The sequence below is a fragment of the Medicago sativa genome, chromosome 5 (assembly GCF_051527215.1).
Source record: "Medicago sativa cultivar Bolivia chromosome 5, Bolivia_mono, whole genome shotgun sequence".
Taxonomy (NCBI): Eukaryota; Viridiplantae; Streptophyta; class Magnoliopsida; order Fabales; family Fabaceae; genus Medicago; species Medicago sativa.
This window is the reverse complement of record NC_140753.1, coordinates 63,035,839-63,060,583: the sequence shown is the minus strand read 5'-3', so window position 1 is coordinate 63,060,583 and position 24,745 is coordinate 63,035,839. Positions and strand designations below refer to the sequence as shown.

The 24,745-nt window shown below is 29.6% G+C and overlaps 2 protein-coding genes and 1 pseudogene across 6 annotated transcripts; all 3 read right to left on the bottom strand.

Moving 5' to 3' along the window:
* Positions 1 to 1,088: 1,088 nt before the first annotated feature.
* LOC146923897 (elicitor-responsive protein 1-like) lies at positions 1,089 to 2,313 on the bottom strand (annotated as a pseudogene). Its single transcript, XR_015009920.1, has 4 exons — positions 2,113 to 2,313; positions 1,780 to 1,987; positions 1,546 to 1,681; positions 1,089 to 1,423 (listed from the first exon to the last, which is right to left on the bottom strand). The product of XR_015009920.1 is annotated as an elicitor-responsive protein 1-like (transcript).
* Positions 2,314 to 3,717: 1,404 nt separating this feature from the next.
* LOC146923895 (elicitor-responsive protein 1-like) lies at positions 3,718 to 23,790 on the bottom strand. 3 transcript variants are annotated; one of them, XM_085708976.1, is made up of 4 exons: positions 23,587 to 23,790; positions 23,290 to 23,497; positions 5,407 to 5,546; positions 3,718 to 3,929 (listed from the first exon to the last, which is right to left on the bottom strand). In XM_085708976.1, the coding sequence occupies exons 1-4, from the start codon at positions 23,651 to 23,653 to the stop codon at positions 3,865 to 3,867; spliced, it is 480 nt and encodes a 159-aa protein (XP_085565102.1). In that variant the 5' UTR covers positions 23,654 to 23,790; the 3' UTR covers positions 3,718 to 3,864. The 3 variants fall into 3 exon arrangements, with proteins under 3 accessions (XP_085565102.1, XP_085565104.1, XP_085565103.1); XM_085708978.1 differs by lacking the exons at positions 3,718 to 3,929; positions 5,407 to 5,546 and adding exons at positions 20,463 to 20,562; positions 23,037 to 23,172 and having other exon boundaries at positions 23,587 to 23,787; XM_085708977.1 differs by lacking the exons at positions 3,718 to 3,929; positions 5,407 to 5,546 and adding exons at positions 22,647 to 22,914; positions 23,037 to 23,172 and having other exon boundaries at positions 23,587 to 23,785.
* Positions 8,288 to 9,699, bottom strand: LOC146923896 (elicitor-responsive protein 1-like). 2 transcript variants are annotated; one of them, XR_015009919.1, is made up of 5 exons: positions 9,321 to 9,699; positions 9,018 to 9,225; positions 8,773 to 8,908; positions 8,440 to 8,618; positions 8,288 to 8,376 (listed from the first exon to the last, which is right to left on the bottom strand). XR_015009919.1 is itself a non-coding variant. In XM_085708979.1 (4 exons), the coding sequence occupies exons 1-4, from the start codon at positions 9,385 to 9,387 to the stop codon at positions 8,553 to 8,555; spliced, it is 477 nt and encodes a 158-aa protein (XP_085565105.1). In that variant the 5' UTR covers positions 9,388 to 9,699; the 3' UTR covers positions 8,288 to 8,552. The 2 variants fall into 2 exon arrangements, 1 of the variants encoding a protein (XP_085565105.1); XM_085708979.1 differs by having other exon boundaries at positions 8,288 to 8,618.
* Positions 23,791 to 24,745: the final 955 nt, after the last annotated feature.

Sequence of the window (24,745 nt, the reverse complement as noted above, 5' to 3'; positions counted from 1 at the left end):
TGTTTTTACGCTCTAACAAAGAACAATTGCAAACCATTGCATCACACCTATTCTTGCTGTCAGTTCTAGTCATCGACAAATCAAGAAACAACGGAATTTTTATCTTAAAAAATGTTGTTTCGATATTTTCTATATAATTATGCACAAAAAAAAAACTATACAAAAAAATAAAATAAAATAAAATAAATGAAACTTACTTTGTTACAAATGAAAATAACAAATAAAAATAAAAATAAAACGTTTTCCCGAAAGTAGAGTTTTTTTTTTTTTTTTTAAAGAAAAGTTGAGTTTTTTTTTTTTTTTGAGGTTGTATCCCTCATATCAACAATATAAACGAGATAAGAAAAGCATGTAAATATTCTGAGAATGTAATTTTCTAATTGAAACAAAAACAGATTCAAAGTATGATTATAAATAGATAAATTATTCCAAAGTTTCACCATTATATTGTGCCAAACGAATATTTACATAAACTCCAATCTGAAAACGATAATTTCAGGTATATAGTCGAATACCAAAATTCCAATTAATGCTCAAATGATTAACTCATTGAGTGATTACAAATTGTAAGATGAAACTCATAAACAACAAATCTCAATTAATTGCAAGTGCTTACATCACATAACCAGCATTAGAAGAGATTTCAAATTCTATGTACATTCAAATGTTAATGAAAATAAATGTCTTCAACTTCCATTCCAAATCCTACATCTGCTGCACTGCACAATGAACTAATATTCACTATCCCTCCATCCTCCAATGTCATCGTCAGTATATTCATTTTCCTGCGATCAATTCCAAGAACATTAGAGACAATACTAAACATAAGTTTGGTTTTGCGTTAGCATAAGTTTTTTCATGTTCCAATGTAATTGACAGTGAAAATTAGGAAGCTACAAATTGTAGCAGCAGCCAAACATGCAACCCCACCGTGAATGCAAACATATCATAACATGATCATACACTACATATTGACTAGATTAATTTCAAACATGTTGACTAGATTTCTGTTACTACAAATATATTCTATAAGATGAATTTCCCCTTTTCAAAAATAACTTCAATAAAAATATATCCAAAGAAAAAAATTGAATAAAAGAATTGAATTTGATTGAATTGAATATTAAAAAAAAAAAACAACAAGCATTCTAGAGGTTCCATGTAACAACATACATTTATCCCTTTAATACTTGCTAGAAAGAATAAAAGAATACAAACTAATAAATCAACATGTAATTACATACCTTTAATACTTGCTAGAAAGAATAAAAGAATACAAACTAATAAATCAACATGTAATTACATAATGAAATTTCAAAACTACTTTTAGTTTACAAATAGGTCATGCATAGTCTAATTAAGATATATAGTAGCTACTTTCTTTCCATCCTCCTATGTCTTCTTCAATTAATTCCTCTTCCACCTGTGAATGAATTCCAACAAAGAAAAATAATCAACTAAACATGAAACAAAAATTCAATTACCATAACTATATATTGTTACATGCCTTAACAAAAATGAAATGTGAATATATTAATTAATTACCTTTGGAGTAAAAGTAATAGCAACTTCAATCTCTCCACGATAAGATTGGTCTGCACGAACAACTCTATACTTGAGAGGTGGTAGCTTAGCAACTCCATTTTGAACACCTTGAGCCAATAAATCTTTACAATAGATTCTGTTTAAGGAATAATCAATAGTTTTAATTAATCAATTCATGAACACATGTATTAACAAAAATGAGACATTATTGTTAGGAATATATATGTGGAAGGCTATCTTTGTCCAATGAAGTCATCAGCAGAAAAGCTATCTTTGTCCATTATTTTGAGAATGACTTTGTTTTTATCATTTGATCCATTGTTTTCTACTTTGAACATAAATATCTCATTCCATACATGATTTCTTCCTCTACCTTTAGCCACACGACTCCTATGCTCTTGGCCTTGATATTGTATCAAAACATAAGGATCCTCCATTCCACCTATATTAATATTGTAAAAATAATAAATATATGATATGATATGATACAAGGGCAAAATATATGAATCCCTCAATAAAAAAAGGGCAAAATATATGAATGTAAGGGCAAAATAATTTGCTATATACCAAAGAAACAAGTGCTATTGAGGCCTTTTGCTTTCACAAGATGTACTTCCATTATCCCAATTGCCATATCTTCTAGTGTATGAGAATTGTTTATAATCTAATTAACCCTGAAGATTCAAATTCAAAAAATAATATTGTTGTTTGTGATGTATACCAAAGTATATGTTTTAGGTTTTAAGTGGATCTTTATTACTTTGGAAGAAGTTGAACCCTCATCATGAGCAGCACCTATAGGATGAAGACTTGGTATGGTATTGTGCAAAAATCAAAGAAACGATGTGGACCACACACGGTCAACTATTGCAATCTTAGTCTTCTTAGTTACAAAACTAAAATAAAGAATTGTCAAATTGGTGTTTGTAATTAATTCAAACAGCAAATTTAAATAAAGTTTACTAGGTATTAATTATAATAAAAGTTCAACATGTGTATTCATTTTTACACCATCATTATCAGAAAATAGTAACACAGTGAGTCGAAAACAAATTAGATTAGTAGCAAAAATTCATAATCACCCATAAAACTTTATCTAAGTCTCAAATATAATACATAACTATATGACTCGGTAAACATCTTTACTCAGTTGGGGCTGCTACTTTAAAATAATTCATTCAAAAGGCTAACTATTGGATCCAGTTTGTGGAACTGTCATCAAATTAAAAAATAAAATTGATTGGAAATACATTAAGGACGAGTAATCCTCCTTTATTTTTTGTGTGTGTTAAGCTTTAAGTAATTCAGAGTCCGACCGAAAAAATGTTTCACGCAAAAAATGAAATTTGATTTCTTCCAATCGCTACGTTCTCGATGGAGTTTCTAAGCCTAATCATTTAGTTTTCTCTTCATTTTTTTTTGCCTTAAGTAAATCATACTAAGTTTAAGATATCGCACTCACTAGTTGAGCCATTAATTCTTTTACGTTAATTTTTTTTTTTTTTACTTGAAAGAATTCTTTTACATTGATATTAATGTCAAAAGTTCAAAATCTAGATAAAGACATAATTGTGTTTCTTAAGAGTTAAGACTATTATTATAGTCGAAAAAAGAGTTAAGACTATTTGTAATTTACGCTTGATCAAAGAAAAAAGTCTAGTCAATTTCTAAAGGGAAATATGAATAGGAATAGGAAGGAGAGAGTATAATATCTAACGTGGAACCGCAAATCTTGTAATGAGACAGTGAGATATGAAAAGTATAATTGCATTTTTTTTTTTTGGTACAAGAGAGGGCCGAAGCCCAAAAGAAAAAAACTAAACAATTACGAACATTTCTAGGCATATAAGTTCCAGAGATGTCATCAAAGAGGAGACTATTGAACTCATTAGGAGGGGTCTCCAAAAGAAAAAAATTTCCAAGAATTCATAGTAAGGCTGAAGTTGGCAAGCCAATCAACACTTCTGTTGCCTTCTCTCAAAGTGTGATGAACTTGAATCCGCCAATTACGATTCAAAATATTTTGAATACGCCGAATGAGCACAGGGGTTGTCCCATTCATCTTGCAATTATTTGTTACCATGTCAATAAGCAACTTTGAATCACTTTCAACGCAAAGCTGAGAAATACCGTCCCTCCAAGCCAACTCTAGACCAAGGGTACATACCTCCACAACACGAGCGATCTCCATTCTCTTTGCACGCTCCATCACAATTGAGCTTGATCCATCCCTCTTGAGGATATTTCCAGCCAATATAAATTGTTTCGGTGTGTCGAAGATCCATTTGAAACCGATTAAGAGTACAATCTTCAATATCACTAGTAAATTTTTGGATGATACTTGTGGGATTCTCCGGTCTCTGAAAATTTTCCTCGAAGACTGTCTTGTTCCGCCATTTCCAAATATACCAGCAAGCAGTCATGAAAGTAATTTAATATGATTATTATAAACAATCGAATTTTGATAATTTTTTTGACATGATATTTTTTAAAACATAAAAGTCAACAAACTCTTTATTTCATAAAAACGATGGTTAATGTATTTAACACATTAAAACATTAAAAAACAATTTTTTTTTACATAAAATTTATCAATAGTTTTCTCTTTTGAATATTTAACCATTTTAAAGATATTACACTCGTTAATGAGCTATTAATTCCTTTACATTAATACTCCCTCCGTTTCAAAATACATGTCCAAGTCAACCACTTCACACATGCCAATGCACAATTTTGACCGTTAATATTTTTAATTATCTAAAGTAAAAAATTATAAAAATTTAATATTTTGAAAATATTTGTCGAGACAAATCAAATAACATCTTACATGCTAATATTTGTATTTATACATGAGTTAAAAAGTATGGTCAAAGTAAGTCAAGTGAATAGTGCACATGACAAAAATTGGACATGTATTTTGAAACGGATGAAGTATTAGTGTCAAAATATATAAATACTATTCTAGTCATTTTAGCTTGATCAAAAAACAAAGAAAGACAAGTCAATTTGTAGAGGAAAATATGAATAGGAATAGGAAAAAGGGCTTGTAATTCCTAACGTGGAATCACAAGTCTTGTAATGAATTTGATCATAAAAGTTTGGAAGATTGAGAAAAGAAAAGGAAAGAGATGGAGCTTGGCGTGTTTGTGATGAGAGTGACACCAATCTTATACATTTCAACCATTGTCGTCGTTCTAATGTCCCATATCTTCAATTTGTCCTTATTTAATTGTGGGTTCCAAGAAATTCGATTTTATATTTGACAGTTGACACTGAATTTTTGTACAATTCTACCCATCTTCAACAATAATTAATTAAAATAAAAACAATAATAAAATCATTCTTGGAGTTGTATACATTTTATTTATACTGACACATTGTACTAAGAATGAATGAGTAACCTTAAAATTGATATTGTTTTCATTTCTTTAACTCTATTAATATTTTAAATTAATATCGGTTTTTATCAAAAGTATCTCAATTAAGTCTTTGTCTTTATGTTTTTGTCACGTGACGAGAGATTTAATTGAGAAACTTTTAACAAAGAAAGAGATTACTTTAAAATAGTAATAGATTCAGAGACTAATTAAAAATGACTTACAATGATAGAGACCAATTTGATAGTTTACTCAAGAATAAATTGAACCATAGTTTGTAGTGGAAGAGAAGGCGTGATAAAAAAAATTGTAGTAGAGAAAATGATGAGAGAAATGTTATGATGAATATGAATGATTGTGATTTGTGATCAAAAGATGAAGCATATATTTGTATGTGATCAAAAGATGAAGCATATATTTGTATGAGTGTAAATAATATATAGAATATCAATTAAAAAAACGAAAGAAAGAGAAGAGAAAAAACCATGTTCTCCCATAGGGATGGAATGGGTACTCTTTGAGTAGGGTAATATAATGCTCATCTCCATATCCGTGTTTGTTAAAAATCTCCGTACATGAGTCCATACCCTTGTGAGCAATAAGTTTGATGCTCGTCCCCGTACCCTATACGCATTTAAGCCTCATTACCTCACTTTAACAACGAAATGACAATAAAAAACAAAAAATATCACAATTTAATTAAAATATGATCTAAAATCTTTTAAATCAACATATAAAATATTGCACATCGTAGTATTTATTCAAATAAAAAGGATCTAAAATATAAAAAACAAATGCATATTACAATAAATATCAAAGACGAAGGATTAATTAACTAATTTTAGTATCAGATAAAATCATAATTATATTATATATAATGTGTGGGCATGGGGCGGGCTGGACAATAGTTCCCGTGCTCGCGCCCATACCTGTTCAAATTTGCGGGTAGTTATCCAAGCTCAGGTTCAAACCCAACAATGCTGGTATTTATCCGCCCGTTGTGGGTATTTTTTGCAGGCATCCATTGAGCTTGAGTCAAATTGTCATCCTTGTGAAAAAGAAATCAAGTTCGCCAAATTCAACATAAAACAAGGGTATTCATATTTAAAAAAAAAATCATTGGAGGGCATATACCACTTTTTTTTCACATGGAAGGTAGGAAAAAAAAAATCTAAAAACCAACTACATATTCATTATTTTTCTTAAAAAAAATTAGGGTGAAAAGATGATCTCCCAATTCAAGACAGAGAAAAATCTTAAAGTTCAAAAAGTATTTATAAAGGCTTAATTACACTTTTGGCCCCCTAAGTATCCAAAAGTTGTGATTTTTGCCCCCTAAAAAAAATATCTCTTTTCTGGCCCCTTAAGTTCACTTTTGGTTGCAATTTTGGCCCCCTATCCCAATTTTGACCCAGTCAACGCTGACATGGACGCATTTTTGTATTTTTTAATATTTTTTTTTATTTTGTAATTAAAAAATAAATAAAAATTCTGGAAAAATGAAAAATTAATAAAAAAATTGAATTTTTTTTAAAAATTCTGGAAAATTGAAAAATTAATAAAAAAATTGGAAAAATACGGAAAAAATTTACAAATTCAGGAAAAATTAATAAAAATAAAAAATGATTAAAAAAATTGAAAAATTGAAAATTCATTAGTATTAAAAAAATTTAAAAAATTTAAAAATTTCGAAAATATCTAGAAAATTTGAAAACGGAATTCTTAAAAAAACGGAATTCTGGAAAATACGGAAAATATTTAAAATTTTTCGAAATACACATAATTTTTTGTGTATTTACAAACCAGAATACACATAATGAAAATTTCTCGGAAAAAATTCTAATGAAAATTTTCCCGGAAAAAATACTAATGAAAATATAGAAGTTTCAAAAAATACACTGAAAAAACCTAAGCTCGACATATATACTAATGAAAATTTCAAAATTTAGAGAAATACTAATGAAAATTTCAAAAATTTCATTTTTTTAAAAATGATTAATCTTTTTAATTTTTTCGAAAATTTCGAATTATTTTAAATATTTTCCAGAATTTTTATTTTTCATTAAAATTTTAATTAGAATTTTTCCAGAATTTTAATTAAAATTTTTCATCAAAATTTCAAAAATTTCATTTTTCCAGAATTTTAATTTTTTTCAGAAAATTTCGAAATTTTACTTTTTCAGAATTTTTTAGATTATTTTATTTTTTTAATCATTTTTTATTAATTTTTCAATTTTCCAGAATTTTTTTATTTTTTTTCAATTTTTTTATTAATTTTTCAATTTTCCAGAATTTTATAATATTTTTTTTCAATTTTTTTGTAATAAAAAAACATTTTTTTAATTACAGAAATATTTTTTTATTTTTTATAAATTAAAAAAAAAAATTTACACACGTGGCGCCCACGTGTCTTTTGACTGGGTCAAAATTGGCTTGGGGGGCCAAAATTGCAACCAAAAGTGAACTTAAGGGGCCAGAAAAGAGATTTTTTTTTTAGGGGGCCAAAAGTGTAATTAAGCCATTTATAAATGTATTTGCATTCATCTTTCTTAAAGAATAATGTGAGTTTTTGTTGGACCAATTTCATAATAATGTGAGTTTTTGGTGGACCAATTTCATGAATGTGTACCTTAGATCGATAATAAAAACTATAGAAAATTTCAATGACGATCCACTATACTATTCAGAAATAAAAATGCATGGCATTTCTTATATAATAGTTAAAACGATGACTTGATTAATATCAAGTCGATTGATACAAATTACATATTTATTTTCTATTATTTTAATCAAACTACTATCAATTAGGTGATTGTTTCAATTATAAAAATAAGAATGACCATAATATATACCGTAAAAAGACAGCCTTCGTTATCATTGAAGTGGTCTATATTAAAGTTTGTATTAAACCAAGAGCTTCGCCTTGGATATTAGCTTACTGCTCTGAAAATATAAAAGGGTTTAGCGTCTATGTTACCAAATATTCTTTATACATGCATGTATTAAGAAATTTCATTTAACAATGCTAAGAGTATATAAAATTCATTTCTAGTCTTCTGAAGACGCTAATAAACTTGTTGATAAGGAAAGAGTTTTTGCTTGCGCAGAAATAGATAACTTCAGATCAGCGGTTCAGTGAGTGATTGGTTTTAGTAAGTCGGTTATTTGGTCACTATTCAATTCAACTTACTAGAACTAATCACCCCCATCTTATCTTATGTAAAAGTAAAACATCTACTTGGTTAACCTAGATATAGATTAGATCGAAGTTACAAATAAAATGAACATAATACATCACTATACTCTATAAGATGAATTTCCCCTTTTCAACAATAACTTCAAAGAAATAATATCCACAGAAAAAATTGAATAGAAGAATTGAATATAATTGAATTGAATATTACAAAAAACAACAAGCATCGTAGAGGTTCCATGTAACAACATACATTTATGCCTTTAATACTTGCTAGAAAGAATAAAAGAATACAAACTAATAAATCAACATGTAATTACATACCTTTAATACTTGCTAGAAAGAATAAAAGAATACAAACTAATAAATCAACATGTAATTACATAATGAAATTTCAAAACTACTTTTAGTTTACAAATAGGTCATGCATAGTCTAATTAAGATATATAGTAGCTACTTTCTTTCCATCCTCCTATGTCTTCTTCAATTAAATCCTCTTCCACCTGTGAATGAATTCCAACAAAGAAAATTAATCAACTAAACATGAAACAAAAATTCAATTACCATAACTATATATTTTTTTTGAAGGGACCATAACTATATATTGTTACATGCCTTAATTAACAAAAATGAAATATGAATATATTAATTAATTACCTTTGGAGTAAAAGTAATAGCAACTTCAATCTCTCCACGATAAGATTGGTCTGCACGAACAACTCTATACTTGAGAGATGGTAGCTTAGCAACTCCATTTTGAACACCTTGAGCCACTAAATCTTTACAATAGATTCTGTTTAAGGAATAATCAATAGTTTTAATTAATCAATTCATGAACACATGCATTAACAAAAATGAGACATTATTGTTAGGAATATATATGTGGAAGGCATTAGTCTTACGTGGCTTGTCCAATGAAGTCATCAGCAGAAAAGCTATCTTTGTCCATTATTTTGAGAATGACTTTGTTTTTATCATTTGATCCATTGTTTTCTACTTTGAACATAAATATCTCATCCCATACATGATTTCTTCCTCTACCTTTAGCCACACGGCTCCTATGCTCTTGACCTTGGTATTGTATCAAAACATAGGGATCTTCCATTCCACCTATATATTAATATAGTAAAAATAATAAATATATGATATGATATGATACAAGGGCAAAATATATGAATGTAAGGGCAAAATAATTTGCTATATACCAAAGAAACAAGTGCTATTGAGGCCTTTTGCTTTCACAAGATGTACTTCCATTATCCCAATTGCCATATCTGAGTGTATGAGAACTGTTTATAATCTAACCCTGAAGATTCAAATTCAAAAAATAATATTGTTGTTTGTGATGTATACCAAAGTATATGGTTTAGGTTTTAAGTGGATCTTTATAACTTTAGAAGGAGTTGAACGTTGTTTATATAGAGCCCTCATAATGAGCAACACCTATAATAAAATGAAGACTTGGTATAGCCGTATGGTATCGTACAGAAAAATCAAAGAAACGATGTGGAGTGGACCATACTTGGTCAACTATTGCAATCTTAGTCTTCTTAGTTCCTAAACTAAAAAAAAGAATTGTCAACTTGGTATCGGTAAATAATTCAAACGACAAATATAAATAAATTTAACAAAGGTATTAATTATAATAAAAGTTCAACATGTGTATTAATTTTTACACCATCGTTATCAGAAAATAGTAACACAGTGAGTCAAAAATAAAATAGATTAGTAACAAAAATCCATAATCACGTCTCACATATACATAACTACTCCCTCCGGTCACATTTATAAGCAAAAAGTAGTTTTTTAGGTACATTGAATAATTAATGTACCTGACCTATAAATGTGACTACATACATTAAGTATTCAATGTATCTAAAAAAGTGTTTTTTGCTTATAAATGTGACCGAAGGGAGTATATGACTCGGTAAACAATCTTTACTCAGTGAGGGCTGCTACTTTAAAATAATTCATTCAAAAGGCTAACTATTGGATCCAGTTTGTGGAGCTGTCATCAAATTAAAAAAAAAGTTGCTTGAAAATACATTAAGGACGAGTAATCCTCCTTTGTTCTTTTTTTGATGTTAAGCTTTTGATAATTCAGAGCTCCAATCAGAAGGTAAATATATTTTTTTTGGTTACTCAGAAGGTAAATATAATCGGACTAAAAATTGTTTCGTGTAAAAATCAAATTTGAATCGCTTCGTTTTTAATGAAGTTCTTGAATCACTTAAACCTAATCATTTAGTTTCTTGCTTCATATTTTTTTTGGCAAAATAACTTTTTTGTCCTTTAAGTTTGATAAAAATATTGTGTTAATCTTTAAGTTTTTAACTTTCAAATAGATTTTTAAAAAGGTAATAAAGTTCTATTTAAAACTTAAAAACTTTAAATGATTAATATGATATTTTTGTCAAAGAGATGTATTTTGCTTTTTTTTTAAAGGCCCTCCTTCATTCTTTGCCTCTAGTCGAGGTTGCAATAATGCAACGTGAATCTTAATTTCATATACTAAGTTTAAGATATCACACTCACTAGTTGAGCTATTAATTTTTTTACGTTATTTTTTTTTTTTTACAGAAACAATTCTTTTACATTGATATTAATGTAAAAAATTCAAAATCTAGATGTGACATAACTGTATTTCTTAGAAGTTAAGACTATTTGTCATTTACGCTCTATCAAAGAAAACAAATATAGTACTTGTCAATTTCTAGAAAGAAATAGGAATATGAATAGAAATAGGAAGGAGAGAGTGTAATATCTACGTGGAATTGCAAGTCTTGTAATGAGGCATGAATTTGTGCAGCCAAATATTTTATTTTGTGTCAGAAGGTTCAGTGTAATGTGTGAATGAGAATGAGAATGAGAATGGTAGGGATCCAAGAAATTTCAACCATTGTTGTCCACTTTTTCTTATCAAGTCTCAGTCTAATGTCACGTCTTCAATTTGTCCTTATTTAATTGGAGGGTTCCAAGAAATTCGATTTTATATTCGACAGTTGACACACTATACTGAATCTTTCGTACCCATCACCAGCAACAACCAAATTTAAATTAAAATTTAATTATTTTTTAACCACTTAACGATTTTTCTTCTTATATTTGAAATTGGATGAAGTATTTTTATAACCACTTTCAAGAAGTTAACCAATATTTTTTTTTTTTGAGGGAAGAAGTTAACCAATATTATGTACTTGTTTTTTTTAGGGTAATATAATGTTCTAGTTGAATTGCTCATACAAATCCAATTATATGTTTAACTCATAAGAACAATGCGTGTTGCCAGATGAGTTAAGCGATGTGTCTTGTTGACATATGTCTTGTTTATTGTTACTAAGCTCCCTCACAAACTATGAATATTAATGTTGAAGAAAATATGACAATAAGTGTTTACTGTTAAGGACCTAATTGATAGTAAGTATGCACAATGAACGATCTTAATGACCATTTCAATTTTTTATGTTTGTTTATTCTATATATATCCGAACTGTTTCATTGAGGAAGATGACCCATTCATGACGAATGAACAACATTTCGTTGGGACGAGTTTGCACCGACGCCCATCATCATGTTATTCGATTTTGGCATTTAATGGAAGATTTGATTTTCAACAAAAGAGGGAATTAGATGAGATTTAAGGATTTGAGGATCAAATTCGGGATTTATGGATTTGAGATTCAATTTGCGATATTGATTTACAGTTCATGGACCAAAATAATCATTTTCTACTTTCAGTTTAGGCCCTGTGACACCCCATGCACCTTGTCAGCATAAAATATTTGACACCTCATCAATCAACAAAAGTTTTTAACATTAGACACTAAACTGATAATAGAAGTGCACATTTAAGGAGTACTTAATATTTAATCCTGAGTCAAAGACCTTTGTAACATTATGCAGAGCTAGGGACTAAAGTGACAATTTCCTCATTTTATAACCACTTTCAAGAAGTTAACTAATATTGTGAAGTTGAATTGCTCACACAAATTCAATTATGTGTGTAACTCATATGTATGATTCCCATAAAACACAAATGTATGATTCCCATAACAAACATTTTTAGGTAGGCGAGATGAGTTATAATGGTGTGACCGATTGTGGAAAAATTGTGAGAAGCCATTATATATAGCTACGATCGGTTGATCCCAAATGTTAATTTTTTTTTTGACAAAATAAAAGATATTCATTCATTCAAATTGAAAGAGTACATCGATATAATGCAAATGCGCTAAAAACAAAAAGGATGAATCTGTGAACAGGCTCACAACATCCATGTTAATAGCATAAAACGGCAAAGTACAAATGCCTACACATATGACTATATTTAAATCTCCGGAATAACCATATTTCCGGATCTGCAACGTGGATGACGCCAAAGTCATTGATTGGATCTGCACTGGATCGAAGCTGATCTGACAATCTGAAGCGATCAAATACCTGAGAGAAACAAGAAAGACAACCAACGTCGCACGAAGACAACGAAATCACAAAATAAAACGAAATAAATGTGAAAATCACTTATTTCAATAAAAGGGAAATAGAAAACGAGTTAGAGGGGTGATTTTGGGTCAAAAATTGACCTTAAATCACCCCTCTTTAGTGGATGACGGAGAAGAAGCTAGGGTTTTTGTGACGGCTCATATGAGAGAAAGGAAAAAATGAATTTGGTTCTTCATAGCACGTCGGCACCAAATGTTAAATTTGGCATGATTATATCGCTAACTTTTTTCTTTTTAGTATATTATACACATTTTATAAATGCAACTATTGAATCACTTTGCCTACGGGTGATAACTTTGTACATACACCTCTTCAATCAATCACAACACAAGAGTTTATTTGAAAAATTAGATGGTTTTTTTTTCTTTCTAAGAAGTTAAATTAGCTCACCCAAATCGGCACCAGAAGGAATCGAACCGGAGACGTTGAGGAGGAGCACACTCCCCGGTCCCAAGTCAATACCACTAGGCCAATCCAAGTGGGTTGAATTTTATTTTTATTTATTTGGGGATTAGATAAAAAAATCTTTAATCTTTTTTAAGAGACTGGGTATGTAGAAAATTATATATGAAGGGTTATAATTAATATTCAGACCAGAAGGCAGGAATAAAATTCTAGGTTTAGTGCTTAGTTCGATGGGATCAGGTTTACTGTGGTTTTTGACCTTTCTGTGGAATAGAGTCTTGGATACACTTCGCTACGTTCGGAGGGATTGGGCGAAGATACTTGTCAGTGTGGGGAACCATAAAAAAAAATGTATTAATTTATTTTCATTTTTAATGAAATAATAATAATTGATTTGTTTTTTTGGATGGAATATAATTGATTTGTGATTATCTTGAAAAAATGGTGGTAAATATGACATTAGTACTAATCTATGGAATAATAATGAGAGGTGTTTATGCTCTTGTCTTATATTTGCTTCCACATTAAATCGGAATATTAATTCATTCAATGTCGATGTGCATTTTATAAGATTTTTTTAACAGGAGTGCATTTTACAAGATTGTTGCACGTTAAATAGTTTTGTCAGTTTAGAATTTTGAGTTTATATCGTCAAAGTAGTTTGATAGAGTTAGAGGGTTCGATCATATAATTGTGAAGTTTTCGAAAGAAGTCATGGCATAAAGTGTTTGGACCGTTCTACTGGTCTGTTGAAGGATGTGATAAAAAATTTACAAATTACAATATTCTCGATGTTTATGTTGTAGAATCTCATTGATTTGGATGACTCAGTTATCTTTTGAAGAATTTTGTGTTATTACACTCTACCAATAACCAAAGACAGATGTTATGCTTTTGAGAGTTTCTTCGCTTTGATGGATATCTTCAAACAAGAGAGTGGTTGTGGTTTTTCAATTTAATTACAGTGAAGAAAGATCAACGGTCTTTAATTTCAAGAAAAAAGAAGATTTGTAACAATACGTTTAATGGTGTTGTAACCACCTACATCTTAATACAACTGCATAACTATTTCCTTAACAAAAAATCTCTTCTTAAACACAAAATATCCTAAAATAAATAATGTAAATTATTTCCTTTTGCGGGTTCCAACTTTAAACGATTTTATCCGGTCTAAAAGGCAGCATAAGCTCGCCTACAGATTTGATGAAATACTTCCTAATTTTGTTGTTAATTAACAAATCCTAGTCTTTATTTTGTTTCATGTTTATAAACTACAAATATAAGAAATGTTTCGGATTGGTCCAAGACTTTGACCTAATCCTAGAGTCAGCATAAATCAAAGAAAACAGGTCTTTAGGCACTAACGATTACTCTCATTCATTTACCGAACAACAATTAACTTGTTGTCCGATACTTTCTAGATCAGTTAAGGCAACCGATTTAAAAAGTGTGTCGAACGGTAGTTATTTACCGTTTGGCTTTTACTAAGTGCCTAGGGAGAAATTGTCTATGCTAAACTTCAAGAATATTGCTCTTCTCCCATCAAACTTTGCTCACTTCCAACCAAACTTCCGAAAATATCACAGCGTGACTTAAGTCACGTGTTAACTGCAACGTGACTTAAGTCACGTTGAAATGGAACCTACGTGACTTAAGTCACGCTGAAAACTCACACCGAACCCCAACGTGAGTTAACTCACTGGAGATATTTTCGGAAATTCGGTCGGGAGTGAGAAAATTTTGATGGGAGAAAAGCAATTTTCAAACTTCAAACCACCAACGAGGTCCAATAAAAACTCCTCGAAACCTCACCAACTTACGTTCTAGTGTTTTTGCTGATACATCACCCCCGCTCTAATGAAGAACAATTGCAAAGCACTGCATCACACCTACCCCAGCCGTCAGCTCTATTTGTCGACAAATGAAACAACAAAAAATTTATCTTTTTTTTTTTTGAAAAACAAAATTTTCATCTTAAAAGTGTTGTTTTCATTATATTCTATATAAATATGCAAAAAACTATACAATGAGAAAATACAATGAAACATTTTTTTTAAGAAATTAAACTCACCCACCCAACTTGGCACCAGGGTGAATTGAACATGAAATCTTGGAGTGTGATCTTATCACAATCCAAGATCTCAAGCAAACACGACAAATAAAATGAAACTTATTTTGTTACAAATGAAAATAATAAATAAAAATAAAACGTTTTTGAAAGTTCATAGTGTTTATTTTGTGAGATTGTATCCCTCATATCAACAATATAAATGAGCTAAGAAAGTATGTAAATATTTTAAAGATGTAATTTTCTGATTGAAACAAAAACATGTTCAAAATCGATCATAAGTAGATAGATGATTCCAAAATTTCAAATTGGTCCAAGAATATAAATTACTGAGAGAATATTTAACCATTACATAGATGATTTCAAAGTGGATAGATAGATGATTCCAAAGTTTCACCATCATATTGTACCAAAAGAATATTTACATAAACTCCAATCAGAAAATGATAGTTTTAGGTTATAGTCAAATATCAAAATTCCAGTTAATGCTCATATGATTAACTCATTGAGTGATTACAAATTGTAAAATGAAACTCATAAACAACAATCTCAATTAAATTGTAAGTGTTTACAACACATAACCACCATTAGAAAAGATTACAAATTCTATGCACATTCAAATGTTAATGAAAATACTGTTGGATTAATTATTTAATTAATCAATCATGGATTCACAATAATCAATTATTATAAGTTGATGTCATAATATAAATTATGGTCTATTGTGTTAAGCACTAATTATATGATGAATTTGAGTGATTGGGCTTTTGTTACTAAATGGACCGTGATGGGTTGGACCATTTAGATAAGCCCAATGAGAGGTCCCTGCCCTCAGTCGTTTAGATATTTAAACGTCATCCCATTAGACGGTTAATTATTCTGAATGTTGGTGAAAACCTAGAGCTAGACGGAATGAGGGTAGTTACCCCTCTCATAAGTTGTCGGCGTTGTCTACGGTTATCCTTCATCAACTTAATTCAAAGGTACACAATCTCTTGTTCTTTCTTTGTTATTGATGATATGCTATAATTTGTATCTAGTGATCGATGGCTAAAACACTTAAACTTTCATCAATTGGTATCAGAGCCGAATAGATACAATTTATGGCTATTGTTGTTTGCCTTGTATATGGTATGAATTGAATATGAATCATCCAATTGAATCAGTTATCCTGTATATGCCATATTTTTTGTTTTCCATCATCGTGGCTATTATGTATTATCTAATTCGTATGATTTATCGTTAGTCACCATATTCATATGATAAATACTTGACTGTGATCCGTATATATGAGATTGCATACCTTATTGAAATCATCGTTGAATCGAATTTTTTTTTTTTTACGGAGTAATCAATCAGATTTTGAGTGGAATCATGGTTATTCTAAATCTAGTAACCTACACTATTTTTTATATACTGATTCAAATACTATACTGCTGAATCAAAGAATCAATTTTCATGGGGCTAACTCAAAATCATTGATTCGAATATTTATGCCTCAAAACTCAGTTAACTGTTCAAAGCACGTAAACAAGAGGAAAACCGGGTATTTGCAACCCGTTTTTGTTTTATTAAATTTTATTTATTTTTGCCTATGTCCACTTGTGCTTTAGGCTCGTGTTAGGTCTAGATAATTCCAATATTTTTTATTTTTTATATGCCAGATATTATTATTATTATTATTCTGATTCTTCGGGCATAAATTTTGGAATTATTTTGACAACTATAAATATTTTTATATTATTATTTGGGGATAAATTATATTTTAAAGTATCATATTCTTAGTTTTTGTGGGAAGATTTCTTACTCGTTTATGACACTTCGAGAAAATACTCATTGATGTATTTTTCATCCCCAAACTAACTAGTTAATATTATATTATTTTGGGATAAAAATATAATTTCTCTTGTACCCAAAATATTCAGAAGATTTGATTTATTTTATACCCTTAAAATTTGGGATTTAAATTACTTTTGAGATCTCTAAATTTTTGATGTATGCTAATATGAGAATCATATGTTCTTTTAAATCATGCATTCTTTAGATTTGAGTCTAAAATATAACACTTATGTAAATTATTCTTTTAAAGTGTTAGTATTGTGAAGAATCTTTAGACTGAGTCTTATATTCTTGTCTCAAATATCTTGTATAAACTAATATATTTTGAGAATTGTTGATATTGTATTTTTTTGATGCATGGATTACAAAATTTTGTCAAATCTTGTAAGGATCATATATCAATTAAATTGAGAATAATTTATTTCAAATCATATTCTCTTAAAGCATAAAAATTACTTATTTGTATAATTGGAATCTCACCTATCGTGGGTACAATTATGCGAATTTTGTTAAATAGATTAGCATTATATTGGTAACAGGCATACCCTATCGGTGTGTTGTTATTAATATAATTGTTATTATTCAATGTACCTAAAATATTTATACTTATGTCAATTATAATACTCTATCAATGTATAAATTTTGAGACATAAGAATTGTACATTGTGATGATATAGTTCTTACTTATTATTATCCTTAAGGTTCTCGAATGAGATTACAATAAGTAAGTTACTCTATTAAAAGACATGTAGAAAATTGTATAAATTTTGCAATCCAATATTATTATATTTTGAATTAAATTTCTACTTAAATGTTATTTTTATATATATAAATATTTTGGATTGCTACTATCCCTTTGTTATGTGAGTGACGGACATACCCTATCGGTGTGACGTTACTTAACATATCATTTTGTGATAGAGAAATAGTTGAATATTTTATTTAAAATATCTTTCAAACTTTTTAATTCAACTATCATTGTCTATTCTCTATCAAGTGGGAGAATCATTGTTATGTATTGTGTAACGTGATGGACATACCCTATCGGTATGACATTACTTAACATAATCATCCTTTTGTGGGTAAGATAGTTTAACTATCATTCTCCACCAAGTGGAGAAAATATCATTCTTCAACAGGTGAGGAAAATTCTACATGTCAACTAACTATATCTCATAAACAAATATATTTATTTGTTTTCATATTTTTAGATATGAAATTTTTGTAGAGACTTATATTGAGGATATTAGTTATGTTATTGCTATTCTTTAATACTTATGGAAGCTTATGACTATTTTCTCTTATATCCTCAATAATAATAAAATATAAGTCTTGTGTATTTCCGCGCTATTCTTTAATACTTATGGAAGCTTATGACTATTTTCTCTTATATCCTCAATAATAATAAAATATAAGTCTTGTGTATTTCCGTTGTTTGTAACCTAATTGTTTCACAAATTTGTGTAAGTATAATTGTAGCATTTGAGTTTTGAGTGAGTTATTAAAATTGTGAACAGAGTCTTATATCCTATTTTTTAGAGACTCATCTCACTCATATGATGATAAATTTTTTATATAATCATCATACTCTGTCATATATTGGTTACTATGTTTATAAAATTCTGTGGAATTTTAATTGTGAAAAAGGAGATTTTGTGTTATAAATTTCTTAAATGAAAATTTACATTCTCCTTAATTATAAATGCAGAATATGCGGTTAACTACGAAACTCAATTCTTGATGATATAAGTCATTGATAAAATATGTATTTGAGGGGTTTTATATTATCTTTGAGTTACCACTTGTGTTAATAATTCTGCTATGCTTATGTGCAAAATATGTAGTTGAGTTCATGAAACTCTGTTAGTTAAAATTATATAACCACTTATGTTGATAATCTTGCACTAGTAATTGAGTATCCCACTGTTGAATATTACATTATTATAATATTTTGTATCAGTGATCACTAATGAGAATCCCACTTACTCTTGTTTATATATATGTGGGATCAGTGGGAGTGTGTACACAACATTATATATCATGAGCTCAAATGAGAAATCTCACTCTTGTTTATATATATGTGAGATCAAGAGAAATGTGTACACAATATTATTGTCGTTATCGCCATATACTTTTGTGCACACTATAAAATATGGCATAACTTAAGAGACTTTAAACTTTAGTCTCATTCTATTATATTGAGATATATGTTAAAATTCTATCGATCTCAATGAGCATCATAATTGGATGCTTAAATCAATTTTGTTGGAATATGCACAATAACTTCTTGGCATGCAAATATACATTGTGTTTCTGTTTTACCAACATTCCACATTTTTTGAGGTCATAAAATTTAAGTACAATGTACAATATCAATACTCCTATTGAGTATGATATTGTGTTCTTGTGGTACTTATAATTTGAGATAACCATAAATGTTCTTTTGTTATTGACATTCTAGTGGCCACATTAATCCACATCTTTTTCTTTAAACTACGTGTCTATGTTAATCCAATTTGGGGGTTATTGAATTTCCTATTTTGTTTTTATGGATTTTCATAGTCACGCTTTTGCTAAAACTTGGATTAATTGAATGTCATAGAACATTTATTGATTTTGACTATATGTAATTACACTCTCTTAATAGGCTATCCCTATAAGTAATTACTATTCGTGTACCTATGTGGATATATGACTTCTGTAATATTGAAAACTCATTGGCAGAACCACTAACCACAGACTTATATATATGAGTATTGTAACTCATGATGATTTGATTAAGTCTATACTATTTTGGGTTAGTGGGAGTTTGTTATAGCATTTTTAAAATGTTTGGGCTATTCTTTAGTGACATATTCTTTTTAATTCAAACGTGTCACTATAGATTCATCATTTGTTAGAAAAGTGAGTCTTTGATCTGTATGATTTGTTTTCACTATCGGATTCAATTTCTGCAGCATTAAAGCTTACTTCTCTTTTGAATGATTAGTGCTTTGACCATACATGTAATTTTAAATTTTTAAATTCTTTATGACAACTGATTTTTTTTAATTCTTTCAGTAATTGAGTATTGTCATCCACGTGGGAGATTGTTGGATTAATTATTTAATTAATCAATCATGGATTGACAATAATCAATTATTATAAGTTGATGTCATAATATAAATTATGGTCTATTGTGTTAAGCACTAATTATATGATGAATTTGAGTGATTGGGCTTTTGTTACTACATGGACCATGGTGGGTTGGACCATTTAGATAAGCCCAATGAGAGGTCCCTGCCCTCAATCGTTTAGCTATTTAAACGTCATTCCATTAGACGGTTAATTATTCTGAATGTTGGTGAAAACCTAGAGCTAGACGGAATGAGGGTAGTTACCCCTCTCATAAGTTGTCGGCGTTGTCTACGGTTATCCTTCATCAACTTAATTCAAAGGTACACAATCTCTTGTTCTTTCTTTGTTATTGATGATATGCTATAATTTGTATCTAGTAATCGATGACTAAAACACTTAAACTTTCATCAAATACTTGTCTTCAACTTCCATTCCAAATCCTACATCTGCTACACAATGAACTAATATTCACTATCCCTCCATCCTCCAATGTCATCGTCAGTATATTCATTTTCCTGTGATGAATTTCAAGAACATTAGAGACAATACTAAACATAAGTTTGGTTTGGCGTTACCATAAGTTTTTTCATGTTCCAATGTAATTGACAGTGAAAATTAGGAAGCAACAAATCGTAGCAGCTGCCAAACATGCGACCCCACTGTGATTGCCTTGAAATAAAGAGTTATGACATGTTGACTAGAGTAATTTCAAACATGTTGACTAGATTTGTGTCACTGCCTTGACAAACACGTCAACTCCCATCCTTCCAAACTTTTATGATTCAATTCATGTCTCATTACAAGACTTGTGATTCCACGTTAGAAATTACAAGCTCTTCTTCCTATTCCTATTCATATTTTCCTCAAGAAATTGACTGGTCTTTTTTAGTTTTGTTTTTTGATCAAGCTAAATAACTAGTGCGTATTTATCTATTCTTAATACTTTTCTTCACATGGATGGTAATGTTAGCTCATGCTTTTAGGTCACAAATGCCGCCATAATTCGCTAAGCGAAGTGAGACCCGTTTAGAGAATTTTATCATTTATATATATGAACCATTATTTACACTTGAATAGAAGGCAAGCGGACAACAAGCTACGCCGCTAGACCTTTTTGGATGGTAAAACCAATCCTCGTGAACACAACATTCATGGATCTAGGAGACATGACATTACTATGCATAACCTTTTGAACTCTATGTAGAAGGTCAACAGCCTCGGGTGCTAGGAAACCAAAAGTGTCAAAAGCAAATGGTATAAAAACATGTTGATTGTCAGAACACACTTTCTCATGTTTGGCCACTTTGCCTGACGCAACTTTTAGCGCTACCTGTCCTACGGTAAAAGGTCTGACATGTAATCCCACAAGTGGTGAAACCCGAGTCAAGTCTACACAAGCATGTTTTTCACCTACCCATCCGTAAACCATAACGTCCGCAGGCCTGAGTGTTGATCTTCTATCTAGTGGGTCAGTCAGGAAGTTCACAAGCGCCTCCTTCTTCACTGATATCCCTGCCCGTCTGAATATATCAAAAAGTACATCCCTAACAAAGTCATGTCTGTGCTTAAAGTCGGGAAACTCCTTACAATGAACGGCGTGCTCCCTAAAAGTATCCAGGCACGCCTTACGACAAACAGGGCACACCTCATCAATAGGAAATAGTGGAATCATAAGGCGATATCTAAGGATAGTATGATACTCCACTGGTGACATACGCTGACCTAACCCATCAATCGGGATAACTAGAAGAAAATGTTGAGCATGTGCTGCTTACAAACATCCAAAAATTGCATTCTGTCTCGTGGTCATGTCAAATTTAACTTCCATATCCTGAACACTTTTATTAATGTAAAAGAAATAAAGAATTACTAGCTTATTAATGAATGTATCGATACATATCTCATCCGTACAATTATAAAATTGAAATGTATTGATACATTAATTAACGGACATTTCTATGAAATAAAGAGTTTATAGACTATTATGTTTTACTCTCTTTGTCTTAAATTATAAGTCGATTTACAATGTCAATGAAACATTAATTTAACTTTTTCTGTTATATTCTTACCTATTTATTACTCTCTTTTCTTTTAATTATTTAATTTATCTTTCTCATATTATTTATTAAGGACAATTTTTTAAAACAGCTTATAATATCTTTTTTCATACAAAATTAATTACATAATTTATTAATACGTGTGAAATATTCAAAACCTCGTATAATTTGATACAGGAGAGGTATTAATAAATTTCATTTACCAATGCTAAAAGAGGAGTATATAAATTCATTTCCAGGCTTCAAAGACGCTAAAAAACAGTTTATGAGGAAAGAGTTTTTGCTCGCGCAGAAATAGATAATGGTAGATAGCTGTTTAGAGAGTGATTGGTTTCAGTAAGTTGGTTATTTGGTCACTATTCAATTCAACTTAATTGAACCAATCACCCTCATCCCATGTAAAACATCTACTTGGTTAACCTATAGGTAAATCAGATTAAAGTTATGAATAAAAAGAACATAACATCACTATATTCTATATAAGATGAATTTGCCCTTTTCAAAAATAACTTCAAAGAAATAATTAATATCCAAATAAAAAATTGAATAAAAGAATTGAATTTGATTGAATTGAATATTACAAAAAACAACAAGCATCCTAGAGGTTCCATGTAACAACATACATTTATCCCTTTAATACTTGCTAGAAAGAATAAAAGAATACAAGCTAATGAATCAACATGTAATTACATAATGAAATTTCAAAACTATTTTTAATTTACAAATAGGTCATGCATAGTCTAATTAAGATATATAGTAACTACTTTCTTTCCATCCTCCTATGTCTTCTTCAATTAAATCCTCTTCCACCTGTGAATGAATTCCAACAAAGAAAAATAATCAACTAAACAAGAAACAAAAATTCAATTACCATAACTATATATTGTTACATGCCTTAACAAAAATGAAATGTGAATATATTAATTAATTACCTTTGGAGTAAAAGTAATAGCAACTTCAATCTCTCCACGATAAGATTGGTCTGCACGAACAACTCTATACTTGAGAGGTGGTAGCTTAGCAACTCCATTTTGGACACCTTGAGCCAATAAATCTTTACAATAGATTCTGTTTAATTAAGGAATAATCAATAGTTTTAATTAATCAACTCATTAATTAACACATGCATTAACAAAAATGAGACATTATTGTTAGGTGTATATATGTGGAAGGCATTAGTCTTACGTGGCTTGTCCAATGAAATCATCAGCAGAAAAGCTATCTTTGTCCATTATTTTGAGAATGACTTTGTTTTTATCATTTGATCCATTGTTTTCTACTTTGAACATAAATATCTCATCCCATACATGATTTCTTCCTCTACCTTTAGCCACACGGCTCCTATGCTCTTGGCCTTGATATTGTATCAAAACATAGGGATCTTCCATTCCACCTATATTAATATAGTAATTAAAAATAATAAATATATGATACAAGGGCAAAATATATGAATGTGTAAGGGCAAAATAATTTGCTATATACCAAAGAAACAAGTGCTATTGAGGCCTTTTGCTTTCACAAGATGTACTTCCATTATCCCAATTGCCATATCTTTGAGTGTATGAGAACTGTTTATAATCTAACCCTAAAGATTCAAATTCAAAAACTAATATTGTTGTTTGTGATGTATACCAAAGTATATGTTTTAGGTTTTAAGTGGATCTTTATAACTTTAGAAGGAGTTGAACCTTGTTTATATAGAGCCCTCATCATGAGCAGCCCCTATGATAGGATGAAGACTTGGTATGATTTTGTACAGAAATCAAAGAAACGATGTGGACCGTACTCGGTCAACTTTTGAAATCATAGTCTTAGTTCCAAAACTAAAATAAAGAATTGTCAAACTGGTATTAATATTGGTAAATAATTCAAACTACAAATTTAAATAAAGTTAACTAGTAAATTTTTTTTTTGAAAGAAAATAAAGTTAACTAGTAAATTTAAATATAGTAACATAGTGAGTCAAAAATAAATAAATAAATAAATGACTTGGTAAACAATCTTTACTCGTTTGGCTGCTACTTCAAAACAATTCATTCAAAAGGCTAACTAGTGGATTCGATTTGGATGCAGTTTGTGGAACTGTCATCAAGTTAAATAAAAATTGCTTGAGAATAAATTAAGGACGAGTAATCCTCCTTTATTTTTTATTTTTTTGTGTTAAGCTTCTGTTTTTAGAAGAAATAACCTTGACAATCTGAAATTCGATCTTAAGATAAATACAGTTTAATGAAAGATTGTTTCATCCAATAATCGAATTCAAATTCTTTCGAACGATTCGTTAACTACTAAGTTTAATTTTTTTTTCCCTCCTTTGCCTCTAGTACAAAATGCAACAATGCAACGTAAGTCTTAATTAAAGTATAAAGTAATCATATCATCATATACTAAGTTTAAGATATCACACTCACTAGTTTAGCTATTAATTCTTTTACGTTATTTTTTTTTTACAGAAACAAATTCTTTTACATTGATATTAATGGAAAAAAAAATCAAAATCTAGATAAAGACATAATTGTATTTCTTAAAAGTTAAGACTATTTGTCATTTACGCTCAATCAAAAATATACTAGTCAATATCTAGAAAGAAATACGAATATGAATAGAAATAGGAAGGAGAGAGTGTAATATCTAACGTGGA

Bases quoted from the DNA above. Each gene is read 5' to 3' on its own strand.
- LOC146923896 (XM_085708979.1), bottom strand. From the start codon at position 9,387: ATGGCAATTGGGATAATGGAAGTACATCTTGTGAAAGCAAAAGGCCTC. The intron at 9,226-9,320 runs GTATATAGCAAA...ATTAATATATAG, and splicing joins CAATAGCACTTGTTTCTTTG to GTGGAATGGAAGATCCCTAT. The intron at 8,909-9,017 runs GTAAGACTAATG...TTCCTTAAACAG, and splicing joins GACTTCATTGGACAAGCCAC to AATCTATTGTAAAGATTTAG.
- LOC146923895 (XM_085708976.1), bottom strand. From the start codon at position 23,653: ATGGCAATTGGGATAATGGAAGTACATCTTGTGAAAGCAAAAGGCCTC. The intron at 23,498-23,586 runs GTATATAGCAAA...ATATTAATATAG, and splicing joins CAATAGCACTTGTTTCTTTG to GTGGAATGGAAGATCCCTAT. The intron at 5,547-23,289 runs GTAAGACTAATG...AAATGCGTATAG, and splicing joins GATTTCATTGGACAAGCCAC to GGTACGGGGACGAGCATCAA.